The sequence below is a fragment of the Podarcis bocagei genome (genome assembly GCF_964188305.1).
Source record: "Podarcis bocagei genome assembly, chromosome: 4".
Taxonomy (NCBI): domain Eukaryota; kingdom Metazoa; phylum Chordata; class Lepidosauria; order Squamata; family Lacertidae; genus Podarcis; species Podarcis bocagei.
The window spans coordinates 56,679,579-56,695,537 of NC_138128.1; the positions used below are offsets into that span (position 1 = coordinate 56,679,579).

Consider the following 15,959-nt stretch of genomic DNA (forward strand, 5'->3'; position numbering starts at 1 on the left):
AGCTCACTAAGTTCCAGAACCAAAAAGAGAATGCATTTTTAAAAATAATAATAATAATATTTACATATATTGGTATATATTCACATATATAGGTAAGTCTACGGATGCAAGATCACACTCAGATCTTAACAGCACCTATTCTGTGAATGGCATCAAATGGCAATGCTAGTTTTACAGTTATTCTCTTCATTAAGTAATTGCACAGAATTTATTTTTCAGTCATGATTTAACTAATTAAGAAAGCATTCCCATTTTTTACATTGCAATGATGACACTTTAGTTTATTATGTGGGGTTTGACAGCAAATAAGAATTGTGACAAAGCACTTGTCAAGATATTTGTTATTATTATTATTATTATAATCTGTTCCTAACCCTTTTACTTTATTACTCTGAATCATCACCATCAGCATTCTGCAGCAATATCTGGTCATTATGCAAGCAATGCACATTGCAACATGTTCTTCTGTCTCATTTTGTATTAATACAAGCATTCACTCAAACTGATTAAGAAGTGGTGCTTAAGCGCTTGCAAATATGGAAAGAACGCTGCAAGCAGAAGCAACTGCAACTTTAAGCACTGACTACCTGTTTAGTGGTGAATGCACCTCGGAAGCCACAAAGGTTAATAGTTAAAGATGGTAGTAATGTAAGCTATCTCTTACATAAAGAGAGAAGAAATAACATAGAAACCTTGAGAACAACTCATATAGCAGCACAGTACTTAATGAACACATGCAGTTACCAAACCTATATTTTAAAAACATTAAGACTTAATATATATATATTGACCAGCAAATTATTAACTGTGCAAGTAATTCGGCAGTTGCTCTGCATTGAACAGTTATAAAGCAAGAAAGTTTAATTAGTGCAGACATCTAAAACTATATTTTTCCGACAGACAACCAATTTCAGGCAATGAAGCGCATTAATGTGTGTTTCTGCTAAAAACAGAAACAACATCAATCCAAGCATGGCAATACATGCTTTGCAGAAAAAGCAAATTAGCTCGTCATTTGCTTAGAACATGCAACATTTAAAGATACACCAAGTTGATTCCAAAGATATGTAAAAACACCGCTTCTGTAATCACATTTCAGCACAGCCAATTCTCATATATACACGTGTAAACCCAGGCAATTTGACTGGGTTGTGGTATTTCATAAAATGCGACTTTGAAATTTCCCTTTAAAAACTTCCCAGGAGAGGATTTTTGAGTTTCTCTCAGGGAGAAGTTTATGATTGTTGACTTTTGGTTATATAATCAAGTGTCAAAGAAAGCCTCTTTTTTCCAAATTTATAATGAACATTAAGGTAATTGGGGGGAGGAGGTGTTTAAATGAAGTTTGAAAAAATGACAATTCATCTTTTTAAGTTGAAGTGCAGCCTTTTGCTGCGGCGAAGAACATTTTAAAGGAAACCAAAAGTCCACTTCTGAGACAGAAGCTGTGCTAATTTTGCAGCAATCAACAATGAAGCAGGGGGGAGGGTAGGGGAAACCACTGAAAGATAGCAGTAATATACCTGGCAGAACTGTCAACCATGCAGAGTGAAAGGATATCCCAATAGAATTACCCGCCAAGCATGTATACTCCCCAGCATCCTCAAAAGTTACATTCCGTAAATAGAGAACCTCAATCTCTTTGTCCGTGGTGTTAACACCGGCAGCCTAGAAAAAAAAGGGAAGCAAGAGAAGAGCTAGACATTTTAGGAATTCTTGTGGATGGGAAGTGGAACCACGGGGAGCTTGGCACTTCACAAGAAACGACCGGTGCACAGCCGTGGGGGGAGATCCCATCCACAAAGCCCTCAACCAAAAGGCAATTACCAACAGATCCCAGCTCACCTCAGAGAGGAATGAATCATCAACACCCTTCACCAAACCTACTCTCACCACCTAAGAAGGCATGCAATCAAAGAACATGGAAAAAATTGTCCACAAAATGTTTGGAGGAGAAAATGACATAAACACGAAGAAAGATGAAACAGACAGAAGAACAGGGGACAGGACATTCTGTAATGTCACTTAAAATGTCCTTCAGATTAATGAAGACATACATTTCAGAGACATACAGGGAAGGGCTGAAAATAAAGAGACAAAAAGAGGTGTTTTCATTACAGCCTGTATTAAATATAGCCCCAAGAGTTCCTTGTAACCAAAGGGCTGAGGGAGAACTCCGGCTGTCACCATCTCAAATAATAACTTAAGTCAAACCTGAGATTTAAATATAATGGAGCCGTTTAGGAATCCATCATGAACCCAAACGCAGGTTTGTCACAGGTAGGACGCCCAGACAAACAGTTGGTGCTAGAAGTAAACAGGCCACTACTGCTTCAAGTGATTATAGAAATAAAATGTATGGATAATGGATTTTCTAGATGTGCTTACCGTATTTTTCGCCCTATAGGACACACTTTTTCCTCTCCAAAAATGAAGGGGAAATGTGTGTGCGTCCTATGGGGCGAATGCAGGCTTTCGCTGAAGCCTGGAAAGCGAGAGGGGTCGGTGCGCACCGACCCCTCTCGCTCTCCAGGCTTCAGGAGAGCCCCAGAGCCAGCCCCACAAGGTCGGGGGACAGCGGGGAGGCGGAATGCCGCCATCCCGCTGTCTCCCGATGTGGTCTGAAGGCTGATGGCGGGGAGACGCATGCTTCTCCCCGCTGCCACCCCGCAAGCCCCGGGGACAGCTGGGAGGCGCAGCGCGTCTTCCCGCTGTCCCCGGACCTGGTCTGAAGGCGGGCGGCGGGGAGAAGAGCGCTTCTCCCCGCTGCCACCCCGCAAGCTCCGGGGACAGCAGGGAGGTGCAGCGCGTCTTCCCACTATCCCCAGACCTGGTCTAAAGGCGGGGAGAAGAGCGCTTCTCCCCGCTGCCGGCCCCGCAAGCTCCGGGGACAGCGGGGAGGCGCAGCGCGTCTTCCCACTGTCCCCGGACCTGGTCTGAAGGCGGGCGGTGGGGAGAAGAGCGCTTCTCCCCGCTGCCGGCCCCACAAACGCCTGGGGGGAAATGAATTTTTTTCCCTTTATTTCACCCCCAAAAAACTTGGTGCGTCCTATGGGCCGGTGTGTCCTATGGGGTGAAAAATATGGTACTTGCTTAAGTTTGGGTCTATTATGATGACCCAAAGTCTGGAAACAAGTTGGTCTGAACAGTTCACCTTATCTAGAAAAAAAATTTGGGCCACCCAGTGTGGTGAGAAATAGGTGTAATGATAAGGCATACAATAGGATTTACAAATACGGGAATGTAAAATTCAACAATCCCTGCTTAACAAGATGGTAACTATTGCTGCACTGCCTTGAAGTAAACAAAAGGAATCAAGACCTCTATATGTATGCCGAAAGACCATGGAAGAGAATTAGTTCTATTCAAATATTAAGATTTAACATATTTACATTTTTAAAAGATCATGAAGCTTTTTTGCAAAGCTGAAGTGCACACCACACTATTAAAAAGGTCCAAATGAGACCCATCACATGGCTATACAGGACATGTGTAAAGATGGAAACAATGATATAAAATGCTGGCTCGTCAAGTGGATAGGTCTCAATGAATTCATGTTCAGTCTTCTACTTAGCCACCCTGAGCCCGGTCTTGGCTGGGGAGGGCAGGATATAAATAAAAATTCATTATTATTATTTACCAGACTGAGACAGGTGGCCTTGGAGGTAATCTGGTATGTACAGCACCTCATCACTTGATCCAAGCTCAATGTGTAGCTATGATTTCCAGAACTGTGATCAATATATAATACAAAGAAATAGAAGGCAGCAGTGCAAAAGTAAGGAAGACTCAGAGTGGTCAGATCAGAATATTTCAGATTCTGATGGGGGGAAATATATACGAAGACAAATGATACAGCAGAGAAAAAACAGAAAAGACAAAAGGTTTCAGAAGAGGTAACTAAAACAGTATTTGTGGGAATTTTTCCATGGCTACTGGAGTAATACCAGTTGCATCTCCAAGAGAGGATTATAAATACACCAAGGTCATGGAGTTATCCTACAAGCTGCCTGCAGAGTCCCAAAGCACCAATTTTTTCCAGCTTCTACATCCAGCTTTCTTTAACAGACGTCGTTACCTTTTTTTAGCAGAACCGTAAGCCAGGCAGACTGGTTGGCCTCCCCTATATAATTGGAGACCTTACAAATATATTCTCCAGCATCCGCCTCTGTCACATTGTACAGTTTCAGCACTTCAGCATTGGAACTATTTATCCCCGAATGCTAGAACAGACCAATAACACAGGAGAACAATGTAACTACTGCCCCAAATGTAGACACCACCATGGTCCCGTCACCAAAACACTTGAAGGAGTCTTCCAGTTACTACAAATGCTAGCATTGAAATATTGCACTTTAAAACAGCAGCAAGAAAGGTTTCTTACAAAATTGGGGCAGGAAAGCTTCTGCCCAGATAAACTACCTTTTTTGCTTCTTCACTGTGCAAAATCATAAATTTCTGGCTCTACTGCTAAGCTTCATGGGAAATCACTACTATAAAAATTAGCTGTTCCTTAGGAGCAAAGCCAGGCAAAAATGACATATTTTTAAAATGGCTGCTACCCCTAAAATGATTGCCCTGTCAATAGTTCACACTTGGGGGAGGGGAACACACTCAGTATCTTTATCATAAGGAAAATGAGCACTGACAACATCCTTTGGCAACAAATATGGTCATTACAGAAGGGCCTATAATGTTTTCCAAGCCTCTTAATATATTTCCTTTGATTTATTTTGGATACCATTTGCCAATGCACAAATCTCAAGTGATGCCAAGATAACGGCACTGCAATTCTTTGAATAAACAACCATGATGTCTGAAAAATAAGCAAACAATCATGCTGATGGATAAAAGACTTTAAGGAAGGTGAAATGCGGAATGAATTTTTGCTTTTGCTTATACCAACAACTCAGTATTCCACTGTATTTATGTGTGCTGGCAAGGATAAAAGTCAATTTAAAAAATCTATCCCTTGACCTTGTTCAAAAAGCTTTATAACATTCTAAAAAGAATTGCTTATTGTTCAAAAGAAAATAAGGGGGGAAAGCTCACCTTTAAAACTTTCAGGTACGGCAATCCATCTGGCCCATATTTACTTCCATTCTTTTCTGTGTGTTTTATCCACTGGATATGAGGCTGAGCATCACTGTAGACTTTGCAGACAAACTCTGCATCACCCCCAACAACTGCGGAAGTATTTGCTGGTAGGCCAGCTTGTAGGATAGGCCTGTGAGGCGATCGCTCTGTCAGGAAGCAAAGATGGGGCGGGGGGAGAAGAGAAAGAGAGAGAAACGTATAAAGAAGCAGAATTAAGCAGCACTGCCAAGAAAACTGTTAGTGAACATGAGCCAAAAAGCCCTGTAAGCCTGTTGGCTGACTTCACTGAAATAACGCTGTAACCAAAACGTAGAACAAAAACTGCACTTCAAAGGAGGTGCTTGAATACTCCAGTTGGAGTGCTGTCTAAAGACTAGCCTTTTAGAAGAAAAAGAAAAAAGATGGCACAGAGCAGAAGACTCTATGAAGTGGGGGAAGGGAAAATAGGGCACAATTAACTAAGGATACTTTTTTTAAATCACAGAAACTTCTATTTATGTGGTATCAAATATGAGAGCACCACTCTCTGGGGTTGTTCCCTACTATATGGGGTGAGAAAAATCTATCTATCTATCTATCTATCTATCTATCTATCTATCATCTATCTATCTATCTATCTATCTATCTATCTATCTATCTATATCTATCATCTATCGTCTTCAGTTGTACGGTAATTGATTTTAATTAATGTCAAACTAGAAAACAATATTATGATTCACCGACTTAATAAAAAAGAATTAAGTGTGTCCTAATCTGAAGTCAAATCTACAGTGGTACCTCAAGTTACATACCCTTCAGGTTACATACGTTTCAGGTTAGACTCTGCTAACCCAGAAATATTACCTCGGGTTAAGAACTTTGCTTCAGGGTGAGAACAGAAATCGCGCAGCAGCAGCAGGAGGCCCCATTAGCTAAAGTGGTGCTTCAGGTTAAGAACAGTTTCAGGTTAAGAACGGACCTCCAGAACGAATTATGTTCTTAACCCGAGGTACCACTGTATTGCCAAATCCTTTCGGTGAGGGTTTACCGAGGTATATTGTAACTGGAAATTGTGTAATTAGGCAAAAATATAAACATAGAAGGGGAAAAGAGAAGCAAAGACCAAACAAAAATGCTACCAAAAACAAGTATTTTTTTTAAAAAAATAAAAGACTAAAATGAGCATCAATTAATATATATTATTATAGGAGGCATTCACTAATTGTGAACTATAATCACGAACTATTAATAGTACTGATAATAACATTACTGCAAAGAACAGATATGGCATCATCTCATATACATGTTGGTTATGTAACAACCTCAGTCAAGGAACCATTATAGATTTTCCACAATTAGGCCTACTGGGTCTGTCCCAAAGGGTACCATCAGTGCATAGGACCATTACCTCACATGAACCAGAGTACCAGTGGTTTTTCACCAGCAACCACTACTACCTCATATTCATACCCGGGTTTGTAGATAGTAGCTCTTGAAACTCTCAGCTTTAGGGAACTGCTTTTAGAAGATGTGCTTCAGAAGCCACACTGTATGCCCAGAGCTCACTGTGTGGCCTTCTGCGTAATGATCACAACTGGCAACTACTGTTCCAAAAAACAACTCCTATTATTTCTTTTAATAATGGGCTTTCCAAAGGGCTTTCCAAAGCTCTGAGATCATTCTGTGGTTTGGGCCTTTGAAAGACTTGGTACCAAACATAAAAGGGTCAGCTTATTAAGTTCCATCATCCATCATCGTGAAATGATGCACAGTGGTCTTTTTCCAAGATGGTCATCGGGGAGAATACTGAATTGGCTTCTTGGCAAAATCTGTATGTTCTTATTCATCAGCTTGAATTATTTCACAGCAATCTTGAAGTATTAAGACTCAGCAGTAATTTTATGCCATTGGGAAGAAAACACCATTAAGGGATTAGAAGCTAATGATTTTCTTTGACGGTATTTGGAACTCAAGAGTATCTCACATGTCAAGAAATGCAATCTTTTTTGTTCTTGTTCTGTTTCATTACATGTTTGTTTATTTATCTGATATTATTTTGCCTCTCATCTCAGGGCAAATTATAATAAACAGGAAAATAAATCAAACAATTAGACACCTGAAATGAAAAACTTATTAAGTGCTTTATTTTTTGTAAGTGTAAACAAATTACACACAATTTCTTTTGGACTGTTCATTTCTTTTGAAGAACCCACTGGGGTTGGGAACTTTTCACCTCCCTGATGTAGTGGAATACAACTTCCATCAGCCCCAGTCAGCATACCCAATGCCGATCAGAAGGTCAGCGGTTCCAATCCCCGTGACAGGGTGAGCTCCCATTGTTTGGTCCCAGCTCCTGCCAACCTAGCAGTTTGAAAGCACGTCAAAGTGCAAGTAGATAAATAGATACCGCTCCGGCGGGAAGGTAAACGGCGTTTCCGTGCGCTGCTCTGGTTCACCAGAAGCAGCTTAGTCATGATGGCCATATGATCTGGAAAAACTGTTTGCGGACAAACGCCGGCTCCCTCGGCCAGTAAAGCGAGATGAGCGCTGCAACCGCAGAGTCGTTCATGACTGGACTTAACTGTCAGGGGTCCTCTACCTTTTCAGAGATACATTAATTATTAAAACTAAATTATAGTGATTTGAGGAAACATTAAAAACCACCCAAATTCCAAATAGCATATTGTCTGCCATGCAGTGCAATCCTATACATGTCTGCTCAGAAGTAAGCCTCACTGAGTACAATGGGATTAAGCTCTAGTACGTTTGTATAGGACTGCAGCCTTTAACATGTTGGCTTCAAAAAAAAAAAAAATTGTCTGAAAAGCACAACACTGGGGTGTAACAGCAAATAATGACACTGCCAAACAATAGGATCTTTAATAAAGGCCATATATTTGGCACTCTGCAAATGCCTATGGGGAATTTACTTACTGAGGCAGCGCTGGCAACACACTACAAAGCAGAAGCCTTATTTAACTTGTAGCTCTTGCAGTGCTGTTTTTAAATTACTTCATGGCTGTATGTTGGACAGTGAGTATGACTTGAATTCATCCAACATAAAAGATCTGCTATAGTTAAGGTCTGGGAACATAAAAGGCCCTCATCTGGTGACAAAACGACATCTATTTAAGCACCTAAAAGGCTTCTCTGGGAAAGAATTTCATAAACAGGGTGTCATGACTGAGAAGGCACTCTTCTCACCTTACTTAAGATGGCAGGGGCACCCAGTGGAAGCCCTGCAGAAGATGTGTGGGCAGGTTAATACTGTATGGGGAAAGTGGGCCTTCAAGTCCCAAGCAATGCAGAGCTTTAAGTACTAATTCTGAACAGCACTCAGTAATGGACCATGGGGCAGTACAGTTCTTTTAGCACTGGTGAGTTGTGTTTCCAATGCCCAGTCTAAATTCGTATTCTAGCAGCTGCATTTTGGACCAAACTGCAGTTTCTGACCAATCTTTAATGGTAGCTCCACATACAATGCACTGCAGTAGTCTAACCAAGACTCGGTGAAGAGACTACAAGGATGAGGGAATTTCACCTTTTGTATTGATACATATTCCTAATGTATAGGTATTTCTTATTTCATTCTTAAAACGTTTTACTTCTTCTTTTAGGACAATGACCTCACAAATTGGTTTCCAGTGACAGAAAATACAAATCACCAGGAAAAATGAACAACGTAAGGGCAGCGTGAGAGGGATCACATCCACAAAGCTTTAAACATCAGGGAAGGCTAAGCTGAACAAAGAGTTCCAAAGTGGGACTCCAACAATTCCCTCATGGAGAAATGAATAAGCAAAGCAGGGAGAGCTCTTTGGAAGTGAAGGATCTGAACAAATGCAAGAAAGCGCAACTCCATCAACCTTCTTATATTTGCACAAGCCACTCTCTCTGTGTTGCCCTGTCAGATGTAGGAATGGTATACTTTTTTTAAAAAAAAAAGTGAAATGCAAATTGTGGTTTAATGTAGCAGTTAATATTTTTATAGTCCTGGAGAAAACTTATAAAGCTTTCCACCCTTTATTAAATAAGCTCCAACTCCATCTCCCCTACCCATGTTTGGGTACAAAAAGAAAAAGAAAAAACAAGTATGATCTCGCTTTAATGGAAACCTTACACCATCTTCCAAAACATATTACAATCGCCTTCAGTATAAAATGAAACCTTAGAGAATATTATTTAAAATGTTTTTAGAAAGTCAGTAGGCCTCATGTTTCATTTATCCACATCAGGGTTTGATTTCCTTCACGACCTTACTTCTTGCCCTTAAATGGGGGTGGGGAGTCCCCAATACCATTTGGGGGGGGAATTACCACTAACATTAACACACAATGTGTTTTGTTTATTTCACTTGAAACTTTTAAACTTTTAGCTGCATGTTCTAGCTTGCCTGAAAGACATGTAGCTTTACTGAGGTTGGAATCTTTAGCTCTAACATTTTAGGGGATGTGTAAAAGTGTTTACGTAAGGCACTGGCTGTGGATGATTAAGAGTAGAAAATGTTACCAAAGTTTGAGGCATTTTAGTAAAGCACTGCATATCGAAGCAATTGGCTTCTTCAGGTACTTCATCTAATAATAAATGACTTTCATTGACTGCAACATTAAATCTTGAACTTGATTGCTGCCCATTGCAATCCAATTGAGTGCAGCAACTGTCACTGAAAGAATCCGGCATTCTGCATAAAGCTGTCATATACAGGTTACCTAATCATACAGAGTATGCTGGCTGGTAGCAACAATGGTACAGTGAAGGATGCTGTTTCAAGGTAACAAAGCAAACATGTAATCTGGCCTAAAGAGATCCAGGCATCTATCTAACTGCCTTAGAACAGAGCTTTCCAAATTTTTCATGTTGGTGACACACTTTTTAGACATGCGTCATTTCGCAACACAGTGATTCAGTTTTGCATCATTTCGCAGCACAGTAATTCAGTTTTACTAGAAAACTGGATGTTAAACTAACCCCTTTCAAGCCCAGGAGAAGAGCATGGAGCATCTGCACGACAAACTTAAACACTGCAGTCGACACACTAACATGTCGCAACACACAGTTTAGAAAGCTCTGTCTTAGAAACTCCTGAATTTTCAGTGATATTACACACACACACACACACACACACACACACACACTGCACTCTATGCGGGCCTACCTTTGAGGTGACTTAGAAACTACAACTAACCCAGAATGTGGCAACTAGACTGGTGACTGGGAGTGGCCATCAGGACCATACAACACCAGTTCTAAAGGATCTTCACTGGCTCCCAGTACATTTCTGAGCACAATTCAAAGCGCTGGTGCTGACCTTTAAAGCCCTAAACAGCCATGGCCCTGTATACCTGAAGGAGCATCTCCACCCCCATCTCTCAGCCCAGACACTGAGGTCCTCCACTGAGGGTCTTCTGCTGGTTCCCTCACTGCAAGAAGTGAAGTTACAGGGAACCAGGCAGTGGTCCTTCTCGGTAGTGGCACCCTCCCTGTGGAACACCCTTCCGTCAGTTATCAACGAGATAAAGAACTGCACAACTTTTAGAAGACACTGAAGGCAGCCCTGAATTGGGAAGTTTTCAACGCTTGATGTTTTATGTTTTTAGATATGCTGTAAGTCTATCTAATGCAAATCTAGTGGCTTTAAACTGTGACCCTGTTCCCAAGCAATATGAAATATTTGATAGACATACATGGGGAATGACTGCTTTACGTGAGAAGCTGGCATTCCACACCTCTAGTATGACCCAAATTTATATCAGGTTCCCTTTCCTTGTTCACTCTTTCATTTAAGTGACTCTGCAGTCTCACCACTGATGGAGCGGCTGCAGCTATTTACTAAGCTCAGCCTTACATGTTTTCCAGATGTTTTGGACCACAATTCCCATCATTGCTTACCATTGGCCATGCTGGCTGGAGCTGAGGAAGTGGTGCATTTAATAATCATTATATGCAAAGTATGCACAATTGCGACAAAATAAGGGTGAGAGGAAAAGTGGGCAAATGTTACCATATTGTTCTCTTTTAATTTGATAGCTCTGTGGGGTTTTTTTTACCAAAGCCTTTTCACTACGCCTGCATGAAGCAGTGTATTAAAATATAAAATCTGCTGCAGTTCGTTTGTCAGGTATCCAGATCGTGCCTGTGCATTCTGACTAAATATGGTAATTTAAAACATTAAACATTACATTGTTAGGCAGCTGTTGGTATATGGGCAAGTAGCAGGGGCGATAAGAGACTATGACACATTCCTGAAGAAGAATAAAAGCTGTGTTTATGAAAATATCTTAAAGACAAAGGCTAGCTCTAAAATACAAAGTACTGCTAAAGTATGCTAAATAAATATATTGGCCTTTTGGAGACCAATTATATTTTGTTCTACATCTGAAAACAGTTAAAGTAAAACTTTATTAATTCTTCATTCCAAACTATAAATGTTAAATTTTAAAACACACACACAACTTCAGAGCCTTTGCTTTCCCAGTGCTATAAATCCATCAGTATTCAGTATATGTATTCTCTTATTTACTCATGCACAAAAAGGTCAAATAGGCACATGGGAAATAAATCTTTGCTAATTGAAACTTCAAAAGTATCCATTTTGAACATGTAGATGGTTGGGTTGTATAAAGCATGCCAACACCTATTCCTGTAATTTTTATTTAAGGGGCCTTTACATACAAGGGGGGAAGTTCCTGGACACTTCAATCTACAGTGTCACTGATAATCTTTGAAAGAATAAATATGCACTCATATATATTAAACAAAATCCTATGGAGTTCGGTTACCCTGAGTTCAGTTCAGGATTCAATGGGGGAAATTACTCCTAGTAATGCAATTCATGCCAACAATTCCATGGGGGAGGGGAACTGTAAGCAAAGGGTGGTAGGTATCGTTTCACCTAGAAAATAGCTGTATCAGTGTCTGGAAAATAAGCAAGTGAATGTTTCTGATCTGGTTGCAAATTGCAAATAAGTCACCTTCTAAAATGTGTTTAATAAGACATGGTGCAATTCAAGTTCTCAAAATCTGCAAACATTATTCTAGTACAGTGGTATCTCGGGTTACATACGCTTCAGGCTACATACGCTTCAGGTTACAGACTCCGCTAACCCAGAAATAGTACCTCGGGTTAAGAACTTTGCTTCAGGAGGAGAACAGAAACCGTGCTCCAGCAGCGCGGCGGCAGCAGGAGGCCCCATTAGCTAAAGTGGTGCTTCAGGTTAAGAACAGTTTCAGGTTAAGAATGGACCTCCGGAACGAATTAAGTACTTAACCCGAGGTACCGCTGTAATCCTTATAAAATCCTTGTATGGGAGGTCAGTATGTTCATCGAATAAGCAGACCAAGAGAACAGTGGTTTGCCTAAGGTCATGTAGTGAGTTTGCGGACAAAGTAAAAATGCTACATTAACCACACAGTCAATGTACATCCTTAAAACACTGCCCTTGCTACACAGGCAAGTAAAACAGTTCCACTATCACTAGAGTTCAAAGTTTATAGGGAAGTTACGAAAAATTATTGGGAAGTTAAGAAATTTTAGATAAAATATCTGTGATGGACAGCTGACATTCCAGAACATCAGGTGACTCAGCACGTCATCTACAAGAACTCTCATGATCCAATAATTTCATCTATTGAGACATCAAGTACAGCATCTTTGGCTGTGGGCAAGGCCAGATAAAGAACGTGGAAAGTGTTGAATGAATGTTATCTGGGGTCAGCCTAGTTGCAACACTTGGCTCATGTGTTTAAGCATTCACTCAAGACACTGCTGTAACTGTGAGGAACATTGCTACATAGCTGTTTTATATGTGAGATGAAGCTCAAGAGCAAAATGATTTCTAGAGCAAGATTCACATCTCTTCATACCACACCTCTTTCACTTGCAGGCTGCCATGAGAAAGGATAAAATGAGCTATATGTTGGCTACAAGACTGTGGATGGATTTTCATGCATGGGGCATTTCTATGTTCTTATTGAGGCAAAGCGCAAGTGTGCACTGACCCACAGTGGACCATTAGCTTTCTTACAGTGTGAATTTCTGATAGGAGAGGGTTGCTCCCCTCCCCCTTTCCGGCATGAGTCTCTGGAAAATCCCCAACAATATCCATGGACTTTGTGCAAATGGCAAGAGGATTGTGGCCATTAACTGCAAAAAAATCCGCATTTAGATGTGCTTCAAATCCTATATGGAAATGAAGCACATACTGTTCTGCATTTCGGCTCTTTTTGTGAACAGGAACACCTAATGGTACAATTCCAATAAGACTTTCAGTGGCTGGAGTTAGTGTGAGGGCAGTTACTGTAGACCCTAGATTATTCACTGCAACTAGGAGCATATTTGACTGAATAATCAGTAGACAAAAGGTATTCTCACTGTTTAAGCTCCTTTACAAATTAGCAGTCATGTGCACGTACAAGAAACAGTGAAACAATACTATTAGGGAAACAATGTATTGTTGAAATGCTGCAGAATGAGATTACTAGATAATAGCCAGTTTTAGAATCATAAAGAAACATTGACAGATTCATTGGCATATTCAACAATAATCAAATGAGCCAGAGTTCAGAAGTACATGTAGTGTTGTGTATGTGCACAATAAAACATTTACAATTTTTATTCCTTCGCCTATCTGAAGCCTGGTTCCTCAACATCAAAGTATTCTTATCTAGGACAGTCTGAAAAAAGACAGCATTGTTTAATCTTTAAAGAAATTTGCTGCCAAGTTCAACTCGTACCTCTGTCTATGTTTTCATCACTGATTTAATCCTTAGCAGTGTTCAGGAATCTGTATCTTTGCAAAACTCTCAGGTATGTTGACTATGGCTGTGATCCAGAGGTCCATGTATGATCCTTATGCCTACTACAATGTTTTTAATTTTCCGTTCTCAACAGTTGCTACTACAGAACCCCTCCAAACTGATTTTTTTGAACTCATGAGTTCAATTAGGCACACATCCATGCAGCTCCAGATATCGCAGTTCTTGAAACTGCAGACAAAGAAAATATGCCCAGAATGAGCAATAGCCATTGCTAATTTGTGGCCCACTATATTCTCCATATATCTTCATGGATGGTCAGACTCATTAGGAGGTGTGGGGAGCTTCTGGTTCCCCAGATGTTTATGAACAACTACCCCTAACATCCATGCTTCTTTGGGCTGATGGGAATTGTACTTCAGCAACATCTGAAGAACCAAAGGTTCCCCATATATTCTCCATAGGAAACCTGGCATCACTTGGCAATAAAGGCTTCACAAATACTGAACATGTGCACTCAGCTGGTAGGAAGTCAAAGCAATGGATGTCAAAGCAACAGATGCTGCTGCTTCTTTTCCTTACAGGGGAAACTGAGCAGAGTTTTCAACAAACATAATTCAAATTTGGTAAAGCTATTGGGTGTGTGTGTGTCAGACAAAGTAGCTTCACTTAGCCATCCTCACCCAATATCTTAATGGGTAAGGAAGAACCATGTTTTTCTCCTTTATGTTCTCTGCTAATTATGCACCCAGTTTTACCACACGAGAATCAAACTATGCTCTTTGAAAATGTATCCGTTACAAAGGTTTAAGTGATACAATGCACCACCAGCCACTCAGAAATTGCAGTACGCAACATGAATGTTCTTGTTTTAAAATGTTCAGTTGTCATCGCTGGCTAATGGTCTTAATACCAGTCTGCTCTTCATGCAGAGAAACCCATTGTTAGGCTGCCACAGTGTGCATTTCATGAGCTTCCCCAGAGGAAGAGGCTGTCGTGTCTACCCTGCTAATCTTGGAGTTAACCAATATGATCCTTGTTACGGCACAGGCAAAAGCCAAAGCTTTAGAACATCTGAACTACCAAGAACAGCTTTGCTTGGGTGAGGGAAAATATGGAAAGCATAACAATGAAATAGTGTGACTGAAGGATTTTTGTTTTGTTTTTTACTTTGTTATATATAAAAAAACATTTTTGGATTGGAAAAGAATAAAGCAGAACTACTCTGGAATGTGAAATGCAAGACGCAATTTCTCCCACACATGGCTGAAACATAGAACCAGCCAAATGGGAGACACTTCTAGAATCTCTTGGCAATATATCATCAGATTTTTTTGGAGCTCGATAGCAGTTAGGAATGCTTGGAGATGAAAATCATTTATGTCAGCCCCATCACAATACAGCCTTGCAATGGTATTGCTGCATGAGGTTGGTAATTGCGGTTGGAAATATAACACTGAAATGCCAAATCTGATACAGAGTAAAAGGGAAGGGTAGGTGGACTGTGCTATCATTATGGCCCCAGCCCCATTCCATCCAGGATACGATACATAAATGGTTGGTTCATTGGGCACATTCAGATGTTGGGATTATAGCATTCGTTTTCCTGGCTGTAATTCTGTCCCTGTTTCCAACATTCCTTTTACACTGAATTACGAATTGTGTTATAGAACTATGGGGTTTTTTTATTGATATAACACTATGTCATGCTAAATTTCATTTACACCAGCAGCAATGCTGTGACACAACAGCAGATGTCATTGGACATGTTGCCATCCTTTATGCACATGAATGCTTGTTTTCACCCAAGAAAATGGCAGAAAGATTACCTTCCCAAATTCTGGCATCCATGAAAAGGGTTGGGAAAGTACAGCACAAAATTCCTGCAGTTCTCTGAGTTAACAGGGTTGCAAACAGGTTTTTTTCTGGAAGCATTTAACACAGAAATGAACACCAAACTTCTAGTTGATTCCACTTGGTTTGCAAAAGGGGCTTTTATGCCATGTGAAAGAGTGTGTATCATGCAGAAATTATCAGGTAAGGAAACATCAGGGAAATGGAATGAAGTGCTGTCTGAGTATAAGCCATAGTCATTTTTATGTCGTGTCCTTACCACTGTAATGCACATA

At 40.4% G+C, this 15,959-nt stretch overlaps 1 protein-coding gene across 3 annotated transcripts in view; it reads right to left on the reverse strand.

The window, feature by feature from the left end:
* FGFR2 (fibroblast growth factor receptor 2) overlaps positions 1-15,959 on the reverse strand; it is a 117,044-nt gene that overhangs the window by 34,541 nt on the left and 66,544 nt on the right. For 2 of the 3 annotated variants that reach the window (XM_081192880.1, XM_081192879.1), the window contains 2 exons: positions 5,053-5,243; positions 1,524-1,668 (listed from right to left, as the gene is read on the reverse strand). In XM_081192880.1, coding sequence (XP_081049006.1) covers positions 1,524-1,668; positions 5,053-5,243 — 336 coding nt within the window. Of the gene's footprint in view, positions 1-1,523; positions 1,669-4,078; positions 4,224-5,052; positions 5,244-15,959 lie in introns of all 3 variants that reach the window. The other variant, XM_081192878.1, reaches the window with a different exon arrangement.